Source organism: Psammomys obesus, unplaced genomic scaffold, assembly GCF_907164565.1.
Source record: "Psammomys obesus unplaced genomic scaffold, mPsaObe1.curated_primary_1811, whole genome shotgun sequence".
Taxonomy (NCBI): domain Eukaryota; kingdom Metazoa; phylum Chordata; class Mammalia; order Rodentia; family Muridae; genus Psammomys; species Psammomys obesus.
The window spans coordinates 14764657-14787273 of record NW_026596147.1 but is presented as its reverse complement, the minus strand read 5'-3'; the positions used below and the strand labels follow the sequence as shown (position 1 = coordinate 14787273).

The window sequence follows — 22617 nt, the reverse complement described above, 5'->3', positions numbered from 1 at the left end:
GATAGATAGATAGATAGATAGATAGATAGATAGATAGATAGATAGATTATAAGCAATAAAAATGCTCTGGCAGTGATGGACACAGTTATTCTGTCATTAGAAGAATCAGTTTGGGAATAGGAAAATAGCTTGTGGGTAAAAGCCCTTAAAATGTGTTATAGTTACTTCTTTTCTATTGCTGTAAAGAGATACCATGACCATGGCAAGTTACTGAAGACTGTCTACAGGGTATTCACTGACAGGTTCAGAGGGTGAGTCTGTAACTGTAATGGGAGGGAACAATAGGCAGGCAAGTACAGTGCTAGAGCAGAAGCTGAGAGCTTACATCTGATCCACACAGGAGACAGGAAAGGGGAGGAGCACTAACTAGGAATGGCATGGGCTTTTGAAACCTCAAAGAACAGTAACACACCTCCTCCAGCAAAGCCACACCTGCTAATCCTTCCCAAACTGTTCTCCACATAGAAGACTAGTAAGCATTGCATTCAAATATGTGATCTGATGAGGGCCATTCTCATCCAAACCATCAAACTGTATACCTCACAACTAAGTTCAATCCCTAGAAGCCACACTAAAAACAAATCAAAACGAATAAAACCACTTGATGGGATGATAGGGTGACTTGTTGACTTGGATTTGTGATTTCAGAGTTCCCTTGTTGGTGAGATGGAAAGTAAAGGCAGAAAAATTGACTTGAAGCTCACCGGCCTGAAAGTCTGGACTATCCTGCACAGCAGACTCAAGAATATAGACGGCCTCAGCAAAGTTGGGAGAGAAGAACTGACTCCTGTAGCTTGTCCTGTGACCTCCACACACACACAGTGGTTTATGTGCACCTGCAATATCTTCCCTACCCCTTCAGTTTAAATAACTTGAAGCACACTTAAAATATTTAATCAAAAAATAGTATACCAGAATTACACTTCATGTAAAAAGAAACACTAGAAGTTACTACAAGGAAAACTTCCTACTGTGTGTCTGATATTTTGATTTTAAACAGGTATGTCTTTGAGTATCACAGGGCACAATGTCCAATGAGATACTTTGTTTTGTCAAACAATATGTTTTAAATTAGAAGTCAATTTGATCTTTATACAATGACCCTAGTGTTAGGTCTTATTTTTTTCCTACTGCACATAGGAAAAAAAATGTATTGTCCTCTGCTAAGTTTCCAAGTGGGTTCCCTAATATGGGTAGCAGGGGCTGTGTCTGACATTATTCAGTGGCTGCCTCTATGATCACCTTGCCCTGGGGTGTGCAGCCTTGCCAGGTCACAGAGGAAGATGATGCAGCCAGCCCTGATGAGACCTGATAGACTAGGGTCAGATAGATGGGGAGGAGGTCCTCCCCTATCAGTGAACTAGGGAAGGAACATAGGGGTTCGAGAAGAGGGAGGATGGGTAGGACTGGTAGAAGATGAGAGAGAGGAGAGGGCTACATCCCAAATTCAAAATGAACAAATTGTAATAAATAAATAAATAAATAAATAAATAAATAAATAAATAAATAAATAAATAGATAAATAGATAAATAAATAAATAAAAGATAGATAGATAGATAGATAGATAGATAGATAGATAGATAGATAGATAGATAAGAAAAAAACTATTGTCAGTAGAAAAACACAGGACCTATAGAGTAACAAAGTCCTCACAGGAAAATCAATTAAAATTATAGTAGCTTAGGCTTGGACAAACACTTCTGTAAAGACTGAACTTCAGCTTTTATAGAAAACATTTCAATGTTCTAAGGTAAAAACCATACATCTTCAGGTAAGCCCTTGATTTGGAATGAAATCCATAGTCATCATATTCAAATCCATGCTTAAGAAACATAGATGACCTTTTATTAAAGAATTAAAGATTTTAAACCATGTGCACCTCATTATGTGAAATTCATTAAAATTCAGATTGATAGCAACTAGGCACTTGTTATTTTACTGAGTTATCTGTTAAAACTCAACCTAAGCAAAAATATATTTTTATTTACAATAGAAGCAAAAGATACAATAAAATGTATAGCTGAATTCAATATCAAAAATGAAAGTTGCATAAAAATTTTAGTTGTTAAGGTATTTCAAGATGCACTGAAAATTAAATTATATTTTTGCTTAATTTAAATATGTATTGTTCTGAGACAATCTTATAAAGAGGAAGCTGTCCAACCCCACAGTAGCATAGCTATTAACTGAGGTACATTAGACATACACTCAGCACAGTGCACACATTTCTCCGTGGTGTAATAAAAACTCTATCATGAATGCCTACAGTAGTATTAGAAATGGCACAGGAGAGCCAAAATTGGATTTCAGACATTGCCAGCTAAAGAAGGACTGAGTACCCTTTGAAGCATGTCCTTGTCATTTTTCTATCACTCTACTGAGTACTCAATCTACTCATTTTACATAGAAAAAGACTTATTTGAACTCATGGTTTTCAGGTTTCAGTGCATGATCATCTGGCTCTGTCGTTTTAGCTTGCTGTAAAACAGAAGGTAATGGTGGGTAGCACTGCACACTAACTTCATGGAGAACAGGAAGCCAGGGCGGGAGATTCACCTCCAAGGGAATATTCTCAGAAAAGTAGCTTAATTCATTTTTATTAGGCCCTTAGTCTGAAAGGTTTCACTACTTACCACTACGGGGCAGCAAACAGCTCATAAGTATAGGAAGAGAAAAAGGAAGGAAAGAAGGAAAAAAGGGCAGATGAGTCAAAACAGAGTCACTTCCTTGTAAAATGAGGCAGTCACAAAAACATAACTCAACCTTTATGATTGTGATGGTAGCTTGAATGAGAATGGCCTCCATAGGCTCAGATATTTGAATATTGGCTCCTAGTGGGTGGAACTCTTCCAGAAGAATTATGAGGCGTGGCCTTGGTGTTAGCATGATCCTCGGGTAACCTTTGAGGTTTCAATAAGCCCTGCCATTCCCAGTGTCTCTCTCTGCCTAGTGGTTGTGGATGAAGATATGAACTCTCAGATGTGCCTTTACTCTGTATCATGTATTCTAATCTTCTGAAAGATTAAATCAAATTAAATGCTTTCCTATATAAGCTGCTTTTGTAGTGGAGTTAATCATAGCAACACAATAGTGCCTAAGACAGCTATAAAAGAACTTGAACAGTCAAATAAGGTAGAACTCCGCAGTCCATACTAACCTTGAGTTCCTTGTCTCTAATTTATTGTCATGTTTCACTGCCTGTCATAACACAATGATAGTATGAACCCATTTAGGTGCATCACAAAGTCGTATTTTCCTAAATTAGAGTTGGTCTGTAATATGTCAGGTATTAGTACTAGTAACATAGAGAGGGAAAAATCTTACATTATCATCTATTACTTCATTACTGGCTTAACGTGTGTATGTAAAGCAACTTCAGATTCCCTCATTTTAAGTGTGATTGTTATGACTCATGAATAATTTTGGCCTAAAATTCTAGTTTGGCATGAATAAACACCAACAAAATAAAAGAAAGTCAGGAGACTCAAAGACAGCAAACAATGAATCACTATCCTCTCAAAACTAACCTTTGGCTCCAAGACAAAAGGATTAGTGTGTTTTCCTGGGATGTCATTAATGTCACGACCCATAAGCAAACATGAATCTAAGTAAGTGTTCCATTTTTCAAAACATAAACTTGGAAGAGGACTTTAAAAAGAATAAAGTAACTAAATACACAAAACAGACACAAATAAAAAAAGAATTAAAAATATTCAATTTAGGCAATGATACTGTAGTAAAGTAAACTGTGGTGGTTACAAACAGTCCCAATCTGGAATTTGATATTAACTGGCTACTTCCAAGAAACTTTTTGAGTGAGCGGAAACAGCAATGCATTTTAGAGATTATAGGAATTCAATTACGGGACACAGGGCAGCTGTGTGGCCACTTAAGTTAAAAGAAAATCAAGACATTTAATTTAATACTCCAATCTGATTTAATTTGCCAAATGAATCTACTCTTTTTTGGTGGGGGATGGAGGCACAGAAGTAGAGACAAACTTGACTGAAGTGTGAACAGAGAAACAAAAAGAAAAGGAGCCATTTTCTTGGTGAAATGTTACAGATAAGAGGCTGCTACCAACTCATCTTTTTGAGTGAGGTAATTATGTTTGCCATTTCTAAAAAGGCTGTAAACAATTCACACTACTTGTCTGAGGAAGCAGATAAGTAGCTTCCAGTATGGTTAGTAAATCCCATGAGCGTGATGTGCTGTTTGTCTCTGCATACTACGTACACATATACATTTTTTTTTTCTGTTTTACTTCATTTTGTTTCCAACCTTTCCTAGTTCTTTGGCAAGCTGGACTCCAAAATATTATCAAAGTCTTGAATATTTTCTCTGAAAGTAAAAGAATATTAAATAAGCAATGTTATTTTAATCCTGACTTGACAAAAAGTAAAATTAGATTAAAATCTCAGTAGTATTTTAGGTAAAAATAGTATGTAAATAAAAAATCACTATGAAAAATATTTTATATAAAAATCTGAATCTGAATGCTGTGAATCTTCCACATAAGTGCTTATTTGTGTGCTTAGATGAAATTTTAATTTTGAAATTAAAAATAAACTTTAACCTCAAATTTACCCTGCCTACAAGATGTGCAGGGATAAAGATAGAGCAGTTAGAGCAGAGATTGAGGGAATGTCCAACCAATGCCTGGCCCAACCAAACACCCATCCTGACACTGTGAATGATATTCTGCTAAGCTTTCAGACAGGAGCCTGTCAGAGTTGTACTCTGAGAGGCTCTACCCAGCAGTGCCTCAAAACAGATGCTGAGACTCACAGCCAAGCATTGGCCAACGCATATGGAGTCTTGGGGAATAGTGGGAGGAAAGAGAAAAGGCCATGGAGATGACAGGAGTTCCACAAGAAAACCAACAGGGCCAACTAACCAGAGCCCATATGGGGTTTGCTGAGACTGAAGCATCAACCAAGGACTCATGGACACGTGAGCTGGACCTAGGCCCCCTACAAGGAGGTAACAGATGGGCAGCTTAGGCTTCAGGAGGGTACTCTAGTAAGGAAAGTGGGGACTGCATCAGACAGGGCCTCACTTGTTAGCTTTTACACCACTTGCCTCTGGCAGGCCTGCCTTGGCAGGCTACAAAGAAAGAGGACACTTTCAGTCCTGATGCAACTTGATGAGCTGGGGTGGATGAGAAAGGGAGCTCTCCTTTCCTGAGAAAAAGGGGATGGGGGAGAGGGGAGAGAGAGAGAGGGTGGAAGTGGGAGGGGAGGAGGGAAGGGGCTAAAAGGATGTAAATTGAATAAAATATGTAAATTAGAAAAAAATCAAAATTATTTTTAAAAGATGCCACCAGTGTACATGCAGTCTCACACACACACACACACACACACACATACAAATAATTTAAAGTCTGTGTGTGTATTCATTTATGTCATGGAGCTACTGAGTTCTGTTTAGAAGTATGATTGATACCTGATTTAAAAGACCTAAAATACTCCAATGAACATCTTTACTGGCATCTAATAAAATGACTAGGTTCCAGATCATATTTAGAGCTTAGAATTATACCTTGCTTTTTATGGCCTCTTTTTCTCTTGATTGTTGTTACATACATATGTATGGATGTATAATACATAAGTCCTAAATACATAAATATAACCTGCTTAGTCTGGAAAATGTTACTTGTATGTATATGCTTTTATGGTCAAACATTTGACATCAGATATCTAATTAAAGCCTTTTTTCTTAATTCTGTTTTTCTGTTCACTCACATGCCTTAATGCCCAGCAGCACACAGCATTGGACACATGAGAATTCATAGTGGTGACTGATTCCCTAATAAAATGATCAACTAACACCAAGTATGGTATTTTGAGTACATTTAGAGTCTTCAGGTAAACCAGACTTCCTCTAAAAACTGCCAATTCCATGATTCATCTAAAGTTCAGCAAGGAAGCTACAGTCTGTGCCAGTTGTCATTCAGGAAGACAGTCTCAAAGCAACAACGAAAACTCACTTTTCTTAGCAAGTCCATAGAAGTTTTGCATGTAATATCCACTGAGTTTTTTTTTTTCATACTTTCTTTGGTGAAAATGCACCTTAATATTTCAGGCAACGATTTAACTTTAGGCTTACACATTTATCAGCATTCATAAGAATTTTGTTGGGATGTTAGATGATTACACATTGAAGTACCATATTAGCATATTTATAATTAGCATAATTCATTAGGGAGTGTTTTTTTTATTTGTTTTGTTCTTAAGACAAAGTGTATCTCACACTTGCCTCACGAAAGTTCTGTGTTTTTAAGCTTTGACTGTATTCAAGATGAGTTCATATGAAATTATGTGGCATAATATAATTTTTGTGTGGACCAGTGTATTTTTATCCAAAATATCCAAATAAGAATCACTTCAGGTGAGACTTACCCTATCATTCTGGGTTTCCTGGTCTTGTGTTCTATAGCCTGGGCTGTCATTTCCAAGGACACACAAAAACCCAGGCAACCAAGCACAGGTGAAAATGTGCTATAAACAAACAGTTAACTCTCTACAGGCTTAACCTCTTAGAAAATAGGATCATTTAAAATACATTATAAGCACTAAATTTGTTTTTAATGTTTTAGATAATCAGTATTTCTTAGAATGCTCATGACATAATCTATGCTTTTCCCTCTAATTATAAAGCCAAACCATTACATCTTAGAAAGCTAACCTTATGCCAGGCATAATGCTAATCCATCCCTCTTTCAGTCACTTATCTATCTAATCTTTAAGCCTCAATGATACAGTGTGACACTTTGTTATTATCTTCCCTTTACTTGTAAAGAAGCTAACATGGGCTGTTCTACTGGGAGTATGAGGCACTGACAGGAAGTGACTGCTGGCAGCCAGGATAAGGATTCAGAAAAGTAACAGAGCCCACACTCATCTCCATTACTTAAGTCTCTATCCAGGCCTTTCTGCTGTTGGCTGTTACATGATGGCAACAAGTTACAAACAATGATGATGATATCTGCACACCTATCTTGGAAGTTGGAAGCAAAGTACAGAAGTTCTGCGTTCATAGGAGAAAGGAAGCCTTCACCACTTAAGACCGTATACTTTACATGAAAGAAGGAATGTCATTTTGAAATCTATTAGAAATTTTCTCAAGGGCCCTTGCTAAGCAGTTGTTCTTCCAATATTTCTGCAGGCTAGAACAATTATATAACAGGCATTATGGCAAAAGCCTGCAATCCCATAACTAAAGAGGTAAAAGAAAGAGGGTTCATGGTCATCCCAGAATGCAGAGAATTCCAGGACAACCTAGGCTATGTGAAACCTTGACCCAGACAGACAGATAGGCAGACAGACAAGCTGGTCAGCTGGCAAGCAGGCAGGCAAATAGACAGACAGACACTGACCATCTATGATCTATTTTTAGTCCAAGGTAGAGCAAAATGGTAAGGACTGGAAGAAACTTCATGCTCCTTCGTGAGTAAATGTAGCTTCTTGGCCCTCATGCCTGTAGTGTGTTTTTCTTTGTCCTCTACACACTGCTGCAATGAACAGGGGAGTTAGTTGAGATCCTGAAAGGAGATGAAAGCGTGAGTCTTTTACAAATGTGGAGGTGGCTGACAAAAAAGTGTCTGCTGTACAGGCAGAAGGATCAGATTTTGAACCAGAATACCCATATAATGAACCAGGCACAGCAAAGTACACTTGAAATCCAGGAAAGCTGGTCTGAACTCTGAGACAAATACCCTACCCAAACAGATGAGCTCCAAATTCAGTAAGAAATACTGTTTCAAAATGATTGAGTCAAGAAGTCACTAAGGTAGACCTCTGGCCTCCCCTGCTATGGGCACACTTAGGCAAGCACAAAGGCACAAATCAAAATATCAGCAGAATACATTGTATACATGAATAAAATTCTTAAAGAAAAAAAAGACAGATACTGAATTTAAAAAGTTTGATAGCAACCCAGAAAGACAAATATCATCATCAGTGGCATGCTCAGCCATCATCAAAGAAGCTTCCTTCTGCAACAGATGGGAACAAATACAGAGTCCCACAGCCATACAGAATGCAGACAGTGAGAGAACACTCATCCATAAACGGGATGTCTCCATCAAATCCCTCCCCTCTGGGCTCATAGAACCCTGTGGAACAGGATGTAAAAAGAGAGTCAAAGCCTGAGGGGTGGGAGGACACCAACAAAACAAAGACCACTAAATTAACATGATCAAAACACATCTTAGCTCCCATACACACACACACACAAAACAAACATACAAACAAAAAACACCACCACCCTCTTTTCAAAGTTAAAGTATGGCTGTTACGCCTGGTTAAGTAATTTGTGCCCTTAAGTTTAATGTAATATGTTTTATGTATTACATTATCTAATATGACAGCCATCTGTGGAGATGAAGTGAAATACACAGTAACATCAAATTATGAGTACATCTAAACAAACTAAGCAAAAGAGAGGACCCTAACTAAAATGTTCAATCCCCATCCTGAAAAGCAAAGAGGATGGACATCAGAAGAAAAAGAAAATAGGAAACAACCTCGGAACCTGCTACAGAGGGCCTCTGAAAGCCAGAAGAAAACAGGAAACAACCTAGGAACCTGCCACAGAGGACCTCTGAAAGCTTCTGCAGTATAAACTGTCAAAGCTGATGCTGAGCCTGATGGCCAACTGATGGGCAGAGTGAATGGAATTCTATGTAAGAAGTGGGAAATAGTAAGAGCTGGAGGGGACGGGAACTCCACAAGGAGAGCAACAGAACAAGATAATTTGAACACAGGGAACTTCCAAGAAAATCATACTCCAACCAAGGACTATTCGTGGAGATGACCTGGAACCCCTGCACAGGTGTAGCCCATGGCAGTTCAGTGTCCAAGTGGGTTACATAGTAATGGGAAGAGGGACTGCCTCTGACATAATCTGATTGGCCTGCTCATTGATCACTTCCCCCTGAGGGGGGAGCAGCCTTACCAGGCCACAGTAGAGGACAATGCAGCCACTTTTGATGAGAACTGATAGACTAAGATCAGAAAGAAGAGGAGAACCTCCCCTATCAATGGACTTGGGGAGTGGCATGCATGCAGAAAGGGGAGGGAGGGTGGGATCGGGAGGGGAGGAGGGAGGGGCTTATGGGGGGGATACAAAATGAATAAAGTGTAATTAATAAAAAATTTTAAAAAATTATGATATCAGAGCACAACGGGTCCACCAAGGTTCTCAAAATGCTGAAAAACAGTATTATTCACCCTTCCTCTCAGTATGTAAGGAGTAGTTCATATCTGGAGGATGGTATAATGTGGAACAGCTAAGGTAAGCCCCGAGCTGACAGTGAGAGAAGCTCGCATGCTCACACGCAGGAACCATGTCCTCTAACATCCAATTAAAACTGAGTCAACTAGGCAGGTTGCAAACAAAATGACTTTATCTCCTTCTCAAAAGCTAAATCCCCCAAATTGACCATTCTAAACCTTCTCAAATTGGGGTGGGACAGGAATAAAGACTGTAGACCTAAAGGAGAAACACTGAAATCAGTAATTAACTGCTTTTTAAAACACAATGGAATACTACTATTAATACTAAGGAAATCATGAAATTTGTAAGCAAGTAGACAGAACTAGAAAAGAGCATCCCAAACGAGGTAACCCACAACCATAAAGACACAATGTGATATGTATTTCCTTATAGGTGGATATTATCCATATAGTACAGGATAATCACACTATCATTCACAGACATAAAAAGTTACATAATGAGAAGGACCTTAGGGAGGGCACTTAATTCTTATTCAGGAAGGCAAATAGAATAGACACCAGAAGAGGTTGAAGAGAGGGAATGGGACTGGAGCCTAACATAGATGTCCTCTGAAAGTCTTCACCCAGCAGAGTATTGAAGCAGATGCTGATACTCATAGCCAAACTTTGGGCAGAGTGCAGGGAGTCATATAGAAAAGTAAGGGACAAAAGAACACAGAGGGGACAGGAGCTCTACAAGGAGATCAACAGAGCCAACAAATTGGGCCTAAGGGGGTCCTGCAGAGACTGATGCACCAACCAAGGTCCATGCAAGGAAAGAACCTAGGCCTTCTGCTCAAATGTAGCCTATAGGCAGCTCAGTTTCTATGTGGGTTCCTAGTAAGGGGAGCAGGTGCTGTCTTTGACATGGACTTTGTTGTCCACTCTTTGATCACTTCCCCCTGGGAATTCAACCTTGCCAGCCTACAGTGGAAGAAGATCCTAGCAGTCCTGATGAGACTTAATATGCTAGGGTCAGATAGTAGAGACGAAACCTCCCCCTTTCTGAGAGGAAGAGGAATGGAAGGTGGGACAGGGAGGAGACATGAGAGGGAGCTACAATCAGTTTATAAAGTAAATAAATTATAAAAAACAATAAAAATAAATAAAAATTTTATTTGATGGTATGAGATAAAAAGAGAGTTATCAATCAGCAAATCATAACTGAGAAGAAATAGAAAGAGGTGAAAGGCCATGAAAGATGGTGTGTTCGAACCCATATGTATCCAGCATTTTCAGAACATGGTTCATGAACACAGTCTTGTGAGGAGGTTTCTGAGTGCCTGTAGAAAAGCTCACAAGTGTCTTACTGATGTCAGTTTCTTCAAAACCACAGACTTGTTCTTGGATTTTGTCTTTTGTGCTCCTCCCAGGTGTAGCAGATATTCTTAACAACTGTCTATTGTTATTTGTTCATATGCCTCTCTGGAAAAACATGTTTTTGCCATGTGCAGTTTGTCTACCACATGTGGCTTGCCCTTGTGATTGTATACTTTACACATGTGACCCCCCCTTAATCCTCAGCGTATATAAATTATCTGATGCTCTGAATAAAGTTGGCCATTGCATGAGATTTTAGTCTACCTCATTTATTACCTCCATTCTCCCAGGTTCCACCGTCTTTAGAACCAAAAGCACAGCATCATACAGACTAAAGGCAAAACCTGAGAGGAGAATGGGAAAAACACTTAAATATACTTTGAGGAAAAGGAAGCCTTCATAGCCAGTGTGTACCTTAGCTATCAGAAAACTGAGAAAGGGTGACAAGGATCCCACCTTTCTCTTAGGTAAATCTCTGCCCTCCTAAGAGTAGACTCCTAGAAATTCAAACTCTAAGCTCCTAACAGAAATTGATGTGGGATGAAATAAGGAGAGTTTAAAAGTCTCTTATCCCTAATATTAGAATTCTGGTATTGTGGAGGGAGAGATTCCAATCAAGAAGCATAGATAGTAGAACCAGAAACCCAGACAAGGCTACAACTAAATGATGACTCATTACAGCTATATACACAAGTCTCTTTTACTTGAATAAAATTACATTTTTGTATGTTGAATACTTCATAATATACCACAATTTAATATTTCATAGAAAGTATAGTAACAACCATCAGAAGTTTATTACATGCCTTAACCCCTACTAACACTAGACAATTATGTCGCTTTAAGTTCTCAACATGTGGGTCACAACCCCCTTGGGGGTTACTTCCCAGAGATCCTATATATCAGATATTTACATTATGATTCATAACGGCAGTAAAATTTCAGTTATGAATTATTAATGAAAGAACTTTATGATTTGGGACCCCCACAACATGAGGAACTGTATTAGAGTCACAGCGTCAGGAAGGTTGAGAACTACTGTTTTAAGGGCTTACATTGAAGGTTTGTTTTGTTTTTCTAAATATGCCTTACTCCTGGTAGCAGCATATGTGATCGATGAAGTAACCTTGCTACTCACCCTCTTCTGTGAAATAGCATGATTCTACAAATACAAACAATATTGTCCTATGACAAAGCCATCAAGGCCAGGGTTAATTTCTCCTACTCTGACTTTCACAATCACCAGACAGATGGGTCCATCCTCTGGGACAGCTCCTTCATTTTTTCCTTCTGTCTCTGTCCTGCTGGGGCTAGGCCTGACTCTCCATCTAATATAATTCTTAATCAGACCACCCCCCTCCCCCAAGTAAAAGTCTTTATGATGTCTATCCAATGTTACGACTGATTTCAAGAGTCTGGTTGTTGTTTTTTCGGATCATAAATAATCCTTCTCCTAAGACTCACAGTGTTAAGTTGAAACCCTGTAAGCTGGCTGGTGAGACAACCAGCGAACTCTAGCTATGTAAACATATTGAATTTAGGAGAATTTACTGTTGTCTGTATAGCCGTCCACAGGTCCCAACTGCCCTATTTGCCTTCTCATGTCCCCACCCTATCCTAGAGAGCAAGTCTAGCTCTGATTTTGATGAATTCATCTATTAGAAATGCACAACCAATGACTACTCAAGCTCCTCCTTCACATCAAAGCTCCCAGATCAAACAGCCACACTGATGAGTCTCTCCCAAATTTCAGAACACGCAAAATGGTTTAAAGTCAATTTCATATTAATAGATAATAATTTATCTTGACTATTTCACTTCAGGGTAAGCAGAGAAATGGCATGCCTTTCAAGATGACCTCTGCCTGACATATTATTTCACAAACTGAACAACTACAAGAAGATCATGTTAAAAACTGATGAACTTAGTCATTCACATGCACCATGTAGCACTTTTATTGTGAAAGGAAATGACTTGGGCTATTAGTTCAAGTGTAATCTAACCAAAGCCCAGAGATTTACTTGGTATCTGGTTACCCAGGATGTTCTGATGCAGGCATGCATACGGTGCTTTGAAGAACACTGTCATTGATTTAGCTGACACCATAAATAACAAACTAAAACACACAGAGACTTGTTAAAAGGTGAAGAAAACCTGGCCTATTGTAAACCAAAATGTGTAAAGACCTAGGTATTTACACACCCAGGACAACACACTTTTTTTGAAAACAAATTAAGAAAATATAAAATTGGTGGTGGGGGGGGTTTCTGGAAACAGCTGGAAAGGCCAAATAGAGAGTGGATGTGTGAAAAATACATTTTATACATGAACAAAATTCTCAAAGGAAGAAATACTGTATTTCAAAAGCTTGATAGCTACTCAGAAAGACAAAGATGATCAGTGCCTTCCTTGCTCAGCTATCACCAGAGACGCCTCCTCCTGCAGCAGACTAGAGCAAATACAGACACTGACAGTCAGACATTAAGTGGAGAGTAAGAGACCTTGAAACACTCAGCCATTAAAAGGGAAGCCTCTAACAAATCCCTCCCCTTGGGGCTCAGGGAACCCTGCAGAGGAAGTAGAAAAAGTGTAAGAGTCAGCTGAAGGACACCAAGGAAACAAGGCCTCTGACTCAACATAATCAAAACACATATGAACTCACAGAGACTGAAGCAGCATGCACAGGGCCAGCATGGGTCCACACCGGATGAGGTTCTCTTGATGAAAGGAGAAATGGACACATGACCCTATCCCTAACCCAGAAGAAACAAACTACTCTTAAGAGCAGGCTGAATGCCCACCGGGACAGAAAATGAAATCAGGGGCATCTGAGGAGGTTCCTTGTCTCATAAGGCCCTATCAGGCCTTGTTTTTTTGTTTTTTGTTTGTTTTTTTTTAATCTGTTTCTTGTGCTTTCTCTTGGGCTCTTTTTCTTCAGTATTTTTTCCAATTCCAATGTATTAATTTTTGTTTTATTATATTTCATTTTATTATTGTCCCAGAGAAGCCTTGTGTTTTCTAACAAGAGACAGAAAGTGGAAATGAGAGGAGCTGGGAGAAGTAGAGGGTGTGGGAACTGGAATTAGGATATATTACATGAGAAAAAAAATATTTTCAATGAAAGAAAAAAGTTTGATAGTTACATTTTGTATGAGATATGTCATCCTTCTTTCTGATTTACTTTTTGTCATAAACCAGCGTCTTTCTTAAAATTAAATTCTTGAACTCCAACTATGCAGACAATGCTCTACCCAAACTCGGACTGCAAATCATTAGGGAAAGCAATCAGGTGCTTTTCCTCAGCTCAGAAGTTTTCTAGTATATTTCATTTCAAATAATTGTTTCTATGCCTACAGTATCTAGTAGCCTTAGTTTTCTGACACTGACCTGTGAGCATTAACACCCTTCAGAAAATACTTTAGACTATTCATTAAATCACACAACCATGAAAAAAATAGAAAGGGGCGTCTACTAAATCCTCTTCCAATTATCTGGATGGCCTTGGGTACCACAAAGAAGACTAGATGATGACCTTTGCTTCATAGCTTATTGGCTTTTCACACTTGTGAATTTTAAAAAAGCTTCACGCATATGTGTTAATTAACAAAACTTTGTATGAATTAATTATATATAATTGGCATCTTTTATTTATCTTGTGAAATAACTTCCTGGGGTTTATGTCATCCATAGGAAATTAACAACTGTTTTCCCTCCAGTTCTCAGTGCTTACAACTAATTGAGGTGCTTTTAAAGACCACTAGGGAGAGACATGGAGCCTTTACACCAGTGTTTGGGTCACTGTATGCAAGTTTCATAGCAAAGACATAGATGCACTGAAAGCATCTGTAAAAGTAGCTGTCAAGGTCCTACTTACCCACTTGGCAAAAGTACACTGCTCATGAAATTCAAAGGTACAAAATGTTTCCTCCGAAAGATTAAAAAAGTCATATCACACACCAAATATCTTGTTCAACATACAGGATTTAAAAGATGGTTAAATAGGAAAAGAGACATTGTGCAAACAAAATGCACTGATTTCCAAAGGAAATGGATAAATTTAATGATTAATGACAGGACCCTTAAAAATTAAAAACGAAGGAACTTTTTTTTTTTTTTTTTTAATCCTACAACCAACATTCTGCCTTCCCGTAAAACAAACCTTAGCTCTTAGACACACTTACACACATTCATGCTCTGGCACAATTATTCAGGACTGTTCCAGTAGTGACTGACTCTGGTATAAGCCACTGGTTTATCAGGAAATGCTTCTCATTTTACTCAAGGCTTCCCACTTTCCTACTGTAAATCGAAGCTCAGTTATCAGAGGCAATTGAGAGGATGAGGCATTGGGTTTGAATTTGCAGAGGCAGAAAGTGAACAGGTCTGGCAAACTTCAAGGGCTCAAGTTACAGGAAGTACTAATGGGTCCAGCGCTTCACTTTTACAGCGTTTAGGGACAATGGTATCTCTTTTTTATAGTTATAGTAATATGTTTGTGCTGCAAGTTACAAATTCTCACAACGGACGGCAAATTCTGCTATCTGTATTATCACCAAATGTGAGCACAAAGGCAGTTTGGTATTTGAGAAAGTATTATTACTCTTGTCCATATTAAAGTTTATCTCAGACAAAACTCAGGGAAGGTGACTGGATCTGTACATTCAGTGTCCGCTCACCAATAAAGTCACCTGAAAGTTGGGAGTAACACGCCCCTTTGCCTTTTTGACTCTTGCAGTGAGCTACAATAAGCCATTTCAGTCTGTTTCCAGCCAGGAGGGGCTTCACAGTGCTGTAAATGCAAAACTTTTTCAGAAGTTCAGAAGTCAAGTATAAACTTTAAGATGATACAAATGTATTCTTTAGAAGGCTCCAGTGAGAACTACCCCAGTACAAGATATGACAACTTTGGAGAATCAGAATGTCTTCAAAAGGACCTTAACGTGTTTAGAAAAGAGATTTTTTTTTTTTTTTTTTTTTTTTACTTAAAACCAAAATAAACAAACAAATTGATGCTTCCATTTTCATTATCTCATAGCCACGATTTAGGAACGGAGTTGATAATTGGGGAGGGGAAAGGTATCACTTGATTATAATTCAAAAAATTCCAATCTCTGTAACATCGTAGATTTGATCAAGTTCAAGTTAATTCTGAAATCTAAAACCTTCGCATCCAGTTACTAGATTTACTTACACTTTTTTTTCCAAAGTAGCTCACAGAGCCCCAGGCTCCTGCTATAAAAACTCCAGGAGCATAAACCTTGGTTGTCTGGTCACACACCCCAGAAGCTCTTTGGAGTCCAAGGAACCAGCCAGGGAAAGAAAAGAGCATTTCCTACAGCTATGAAATCTTTCTGGAGCCACGCCACCGGTACAGAGTACACGTTCCCCTGTTGGCACCAGGAGACCACTCTGAAGGAGAAGGCTCCATCTGTGTGATTGAACACCTCCTTGGGCCCTTCCCTCCTCTAAGCCGCTTTCCTTTCTAACAGCTTTCCACTGGAGGGGGAAAAAAAAAGAAGAGTAACTTTGCTCTAAGAAAGCATGCACCAATCTCTAACTTTGGATCCAAAGGTTAAATAAATAATTATGCACACACTCTCCAGGGCAGGTTCTCTGTACACCCAGGGACGCCAAGCCCACAGTCCAGGGCTGGGCGCCTTGGATCCTCCACTCAGTACGGCGGCGGGGTCTGCACACCTACCTTAACCTCGCCCCCGTCGGGCTCCGCTTCCGAGAAGCCCAGTCCGGACTCGAAGGCGGCGGCTGTGGCGGGCGCCTCGCGGGGACCCGGGATCAGCGCAGCGGCGAGCAGGGAACACGCCAGAGACAAGAAGCCCAGCAAGTGCATGGTGGAAGGACCGGGAGCGAGGAGGCCGGTCCGCTAGCAGGCTCAGGCGGGGGCGCGAGGCAGAGGTCCCGTCCTCGTCCCAGTCCCGTGGTTTCCTCCCGGGGACCCCCCTGGGCGAGCCGATCCCGGAGTTCAGCAGCTCCCAACTTTTGCCCTCCGCTACGGCAGCCCGCTCAGGGGGAGAGGCTCCGGGTGTCAGGTACGAGCCTCACAGGAAACCGGACATCCGAGCTGCCCTCGGTGGCGGCCGGCGAGGTGAAACGAGGGCGCCGGGGGGCCGATCGCGGTTTTGTTTTTGGCGTTTTGCAAAGAAGGGGGGTTAAGCCCGGTCACTCCGCGATGTTCCACTCGTCCCGCGGAGCCCACGGGTCCCTCGTCCCCCTCCTCCCTCCCCTCGCCCTAAGTGAAAGGAGCCGGGGCCACAGGAGCCGCGGGAGTGGCGGTGGTGGTGGCTGCGGAGCGGGGGACCGGAGGAGGGCGGCGGGGCCCGGCGGCGGCGAGGCCCGCGATCTCCCGGGCGCTCGAGCCTCCAGTGCGCGCGGGACCAAGCGGTTGCGGCGGCAGCGGGCGCAGGGGCAGGGCATGACTGATGCGCCCTCTGCCTGCGCTTATGTGAGAGAAAGGGGCCGAGGGAGGGAGCGTGCCAGAACCCCGGCTGCCCTCCCCTCCTCTCTTTCCCTCGGAAGCTCGCTCCCTCCAGCCCCGTGCTTTTCCTACAGCCCCACCTCCATCCTCCCTATGCTTTCCCTTTCTCTGCCCTTTGCCCAGGGCTCTGCTGGGAGGGGGCGACCAGAGGCTCAAGTTAAGTCTGGGGACTGGATCACCCTGCAGGACTAGTTTTGGAGACCACATGACCTGACCGAGCTCAGCTTTTAGAAAGGGGTCGACAGTAGGGCTGCTGGGGAGGAAGCAGGTATAGTGGGTTGGAGGAAATGCAAGCTTCAGCCCTTGCTTCCCTTGGAGTTAAGTCTTACTCCATGCCTTCTTTGTCCTTAGAGCCCAGAGAAGTTTGGGACTAGCCTGAGAGTCCTAAAACACTTCCAAAAGAAAGTCACCATTATGGCAAAGAATTCTGGGGCCACAGAATTAAGCATTGTCCTTCCCAGCACCCCTACCAACACTGTTTTCTGGGTAAAATGAAGCAAGAATGCAGGACATCTCAGGATATAGCACAGTCTGTTGAGGTAGATGCCCTCAGTGATCTTCAGGAAGACCTAAACTTCCAGCAGAGGGAGAGATGGGCCAGACTCTTGAAGAGCACTGAGAGAGACAAGCCTGATAGATACACCTGCAGTTTACAAGAGGGAGAGGATGATGTGAATGGGACAATTTCTGTGCTGAAAGCAAATGGTTGTGATGCTTTTTATCTTTGGGAAAACACCTAGGGACTTCGTGCTGATACCAACTGCTTTCCCCTTTGGGGCAGATGAGCAGATTGCAGGCTTTCCACGTAAGCAGTTTCAACAGCACATAAAGCATGGAGGCTCTTATCTATTCAAAAACTGTATTAAGTGCACTTACGTTAAAAATTCATAAAATTGTGGATGGAGGAAAGGCTTTTCTTTACCATCTGGAGGTCTGCTTGTCCAGCATTTACATAAACGCTTCAATATCTTTGCAAACAGGGAATGCTCCGTGGTGTGGCTGTGCCTTCCCTTTATTGAAGGTCTTCAAAAAATTACTTTTGACTTTGGCATTTTGCACACTTCATCTAATCTAAGTTCCTCATGTAGTCCCCTCAAATATTTTGGAAAGATCTGTCACGTTCTCCCAGAGCTAACTTTTCCTTCCAGTGAAAGATTCCTTTTTATTTTAATCTGACAGCTCCCATTATCCATATCCATCATGCTAAGTTTATGGTCATAAAGCACACCATTCAGAACATGACTCCATACTTAAAATACTGCGATGAAGCATGCACAAAAAGGTCTTCCTTGTCCGGAGAGTAAGCATTTGTTGACTTAACCTTGGACTAAGTTTATTTTCTGGCAGCCAAATGTACTGTTGATGCAAAGAACTTTTAGAGCTGACCAGATTTCTCAAGAAATCTTCATGTGTACTGCTGTTTAGTCATGTCTCCATTTCTGCATTAGTCTGCGTTTGTGCCAGGAGTTGCCTTCTTGACCCTAATTTGTGCTTAGTTGCTTATCATGAGTAAGTTCCACCTTGCCTTGGCCAGCTGTCAGCCCATAACAATGTGTTGAGGTAATTTGGGATCTTGACATTGCAAACATGACCCCCTCTTTCTGTGTTCCTCTTGTACATGTATTTAAATAACTTGTCACATTTACCTTCATATATTAGTAAAGTTATAGGAAGAGAAAAGCTATGTGTGGGCTGGATTTTGACTCCAGTAGAAATGGAGTGTCTTTGTAATCTTGTCCCAGGGCAATGATTCTCAACTTTTATTGCACTTGAAGTCACAAAGAGGCGTTGTAAAAACATGCTTGGGCACACCACCAGGATTTAAGGCATTCTGGGAAAAAACTTGGATGTCAGAATGCCTCATACAGACAACAAACTTTGGGAAGTCACACAATTCCAACAGCCTCAGGTGTGTATCATAGTATGAATATCACAAAATCAACAAATTTGACAAATATCAAAATATATTAGTGACAAGATATTTTTGGAAAAATTCATGAGTATATACTTTTTCCACTAAATATAGTTATCTGCTTACTGCTATTGCCTTGTGTAAAAAAAATTTATGACAAGCAGTGTTTAAGTAAAGAAATATCAGTAGTCTTTAAAAACAATAAAACAGGGCTGGCAGTACAGCTCAGTGTTAGAACGCTTATCAACCAGGCATGAAGCCTAGGGATTAAAAGAACTAATAATTAATAATAATAACAACAGTAAAATATTAATTAAAAGCACACATTATAAAGGATAAAAAGGCTCAGAAAGTAAGACATAAGAATTGCTAAAGAATTTTCCCCTGCTTAACACCTAAAACAATTAAATTAACTAGTAATAGATTTTGAAGTTTATTTTTTAATTAAATTTTTATTTTTTATATTAGTTACAGTTTATTTTGAAGTTTAAAAAGATCTTTCTTATGTTTTTTTTTTTTTTTTCTGTCAGTGACTTCCTGCAAAATCTTTTTAGATCCACTGCTACTCTTATTTTTAAAGTGTTTCTAAAGTAGGGTGGGGGAGAGCATTTTACTTTTTGTTTGTTTGTTTTGCTTTGTTTTGTTTTCCAGAACATATTACTTTGTTAGGAGAAATGGAGACGAGAGAATTGGGTAACAGTTGGATATTAGTACCAGTTTGTTGTAGATATTGGGTTTCTGATGTTTGTGAAAACAGTGTTTGATGGCAAATAACTATGTGTCTATGTCCACTTTTTTATCAGAGTTGTGAGTCTCCCTTGGGCCAAATTCCATCACTCACCACCTTGAAAGTCAACTGGAAACAAGTAGTAGTGGTTCAAGAAAGAAATTTTCTACTGGGAAGATAATGGACTCCTTACTGGGGAACTGACAAGAGCTTTAAGCTAATACAGAAGAAGAAGAAAACCTGGGACAGGAAGTATAATCATGCAGTCTTAATCAGGCTGGTCTGTGCACTTTATTATTCAGGCTTGCAGGCTTTGTTGGCAAAGCAGAAACCATTACTGCTTGAAAATTCACTTCCGTTTGCATTGGGTTTGGTCCAGGGATGATTGCACATATTTAAGGTTGAGGTTGACCCTGATTCCCTCCATGAGGCAATGGTTCCCATGTGGGATCAATGTTTATTCCCATCACTGAGCAGCCTGGCCTGTAAGATTTAATTGTTTGGGAGGTCTTGAAACTATTGGTACCTTTATTTTTTAAAATGGATAAGAAGTAAGATAAATTTAAGAGTAATCTAATTTGTAGCCAGTTTATATACAGGCACCTCGTAAGAGGTTGTTAACACTTCTACATAGTAGTTCTGCAAAAATATGATCCAAGCATAAAGGATGGCTTCAGTCCCAAACAAACAGTGCTTTCAGCAAATTCCACCTTTATTTTCCTCAGATACACTGGGCATGCTTTAACATCTGTTAGATTCTGTCCTTCTCCTTTAGCTTTTCACTTTGGTGAGGTCCCATTTATTGATTGTCCTGCAGACTATCAAAGCAGATGCTGAGACTTATGACCAACTGTTGGGCAATTAGCATGGAATCTTATGTAAGAAGTGGGAAATAGTAAGATCTGTAGAGGACAGGAACCCCACAAGGAGAGCAACAGAACCTGAAAATTTGAACACAGAGGTCTTCCCAGAGACTCATACTCCAATCAAATACCAGGCATGGAGATAAGCTAGAACCCTTGCACAGATGTAGCCCATTGCAGTTTAGTGTCCAAGTGGGTTACATAGTAATGGGAAGAGGGACTGCCTCTGACATAATCTGATTGGCCTGCTCTTTTATCACCTCTCCCTGAGGGGGGAGCAGCCTTACCAGGCCACAGAAGATGACAATGCAGCCACTCCTGATGTGATCTGATAGACTAAGATCAGAAGGAAGGCAAGGAGGACCTCCCTTATCATTGGACTTGGGGAGGGGCATGGGTGAAGAAGGGGGAGGGAAAGTGGGACTAGGAGGGGAGGAGGGTGGGGCTTATGGGGGATACAAAGTGAATAAAGTGTAATTAATAAAATAAAATTTAATTTATAAAAAGATCTATCTTAAAACTTGAGTACTGACTCTGAAGCTCTTCAGTATTCTTACCTCTGACAAACTAAGATACTGATAAGGTTTGTTAAAGCTGTTTTCCATGCTGGCAATAAACCATGAAGAAGAGCAACTTTTGTTTACTTGAGAGTGCCTACTGTTATTTGGGGAACTCAGCAGTCAGGAGGTCCCACAAAGATCAGAATATCTCTCATTGCTCAAACTAAAAACCCTAAATTCAGTAATAAATCAAACCCCTGGTGGCCTTGAGTATTCTTGCTTGGAGATTTTTCTAGCTCCCACTAGATTTCATTCACAATTACTTTTTTATTAAGCTGCCAAGTGCATGGTGGTGACTTTTGTCTCCTAAGAGTCCCTTTCAGGGATGCTTTGATTATTTGATTGTACTTATCACATCCCTTGTAGAAATCTGCTGCATTTTTAACAACATTGTCTTTTGTCACTGCTCTCTTTGTTATTTTCCTTTGGGAGTCAATAACAGGAAGTTCATGAGAGAGAGATTAAGTGTAAACCTTGTTAAATCAATTCCTTGAGACAGCTCTGAGTGTCAGACAAGTAGACATTGTCTTAAACTGACATTTATTGGTCAGACTTTGTCAAAGGCTTTATTAAAAGTTTACAAGACTGATTTTTGAAGATTTCTCAACAGGCTTTTGCCCCTTTTCAGAGTTTTGGATTCACTGGTTATGCCCCCAGATTCTGTAGCCATTTGCTGGAGAGCCAGTGCATGTGGTTCTCCAAAAAATTTTCTTTGACTAATCATTGTAATAAAATTATATGAAAAGGCAGTGCTTTTAATGTCAACAATGATTATAACTTTTAAAAAGTAACAACAAAAGAGACACCCAAGTTTCAGAGCAAAACTAGAAGAATTAAAAATTCAATAAAATTTAAGATAAAAATTTTGAAATTGATGAACCTTAACAAACAAAAAAAATGCTATAGTGAAGACTTTTGAGAGACTATCTCTCACACCTATAGAAACATTTAGCTGTGGAATTAGAAAATCATTTGACTCTCACCCTATGTTACCTAAAGTGCCTTTGCATCAAAAAAACAGCAGGTTTAAAATATAAGGGAAACTAGAATCCATTGGCCAAGATATGGGGTCCGAATGACAAGAAAACGAGACAAGGAGAGTAATGGGTAAGAAAGAGAAAATAAGAATACATACATCTGTTTAAAGAACAAAATTAGTCAATCAAAAAAATTCAACTAAAAACTATAATGGAGAAGTTTAATGCCAGACCTCTGAAAAGTCTCAGTGAATGAAACTAACAGAAAAAGAGCTAAATGAAAAGATCAGTGTCCCTGCTTTGAGTGAATTGAAGTAATTTTCCCTTGAACTTTCACAGAGAGTCTTGAAATATTAAAAGGTGGTCTTATACATTTTTTGTTAATTTGGGTACTATAATTCACCCAAAAGCCCCACCACCATTCCTCCTCCGAAAGAATGACTCTTTTCATAGTAATCCATACACCATCATTTTGTTTGACTCAGG

At 40.0% G+C, this 22617-nt stretch overlaps 1 protein-coding gene across 1 annotated transcript in view; it reads right to left on the bottom strand.

The window, feature by feature from the left end:
• Positions 1–16729, bottom strand: part of Vegfc (vascular endothelial growth factor C) — a 102827-nt gene extending 86098 nt beyond the window's left edge. The window contains exon 1 of the mRNA XM_055593687.1: positions 16301–16729. Within this exon, the coding sequence (XP_055449662.1) occupies positions 16301–16447 (147 nt within the window). The 5' untranslated portion in view covers positions 16448–16729. The remainder of the gene's footprint in view (positions 1–16300) is intronic.
• Positions 16730–22617: the final 5888 nt, after the last annotated feature.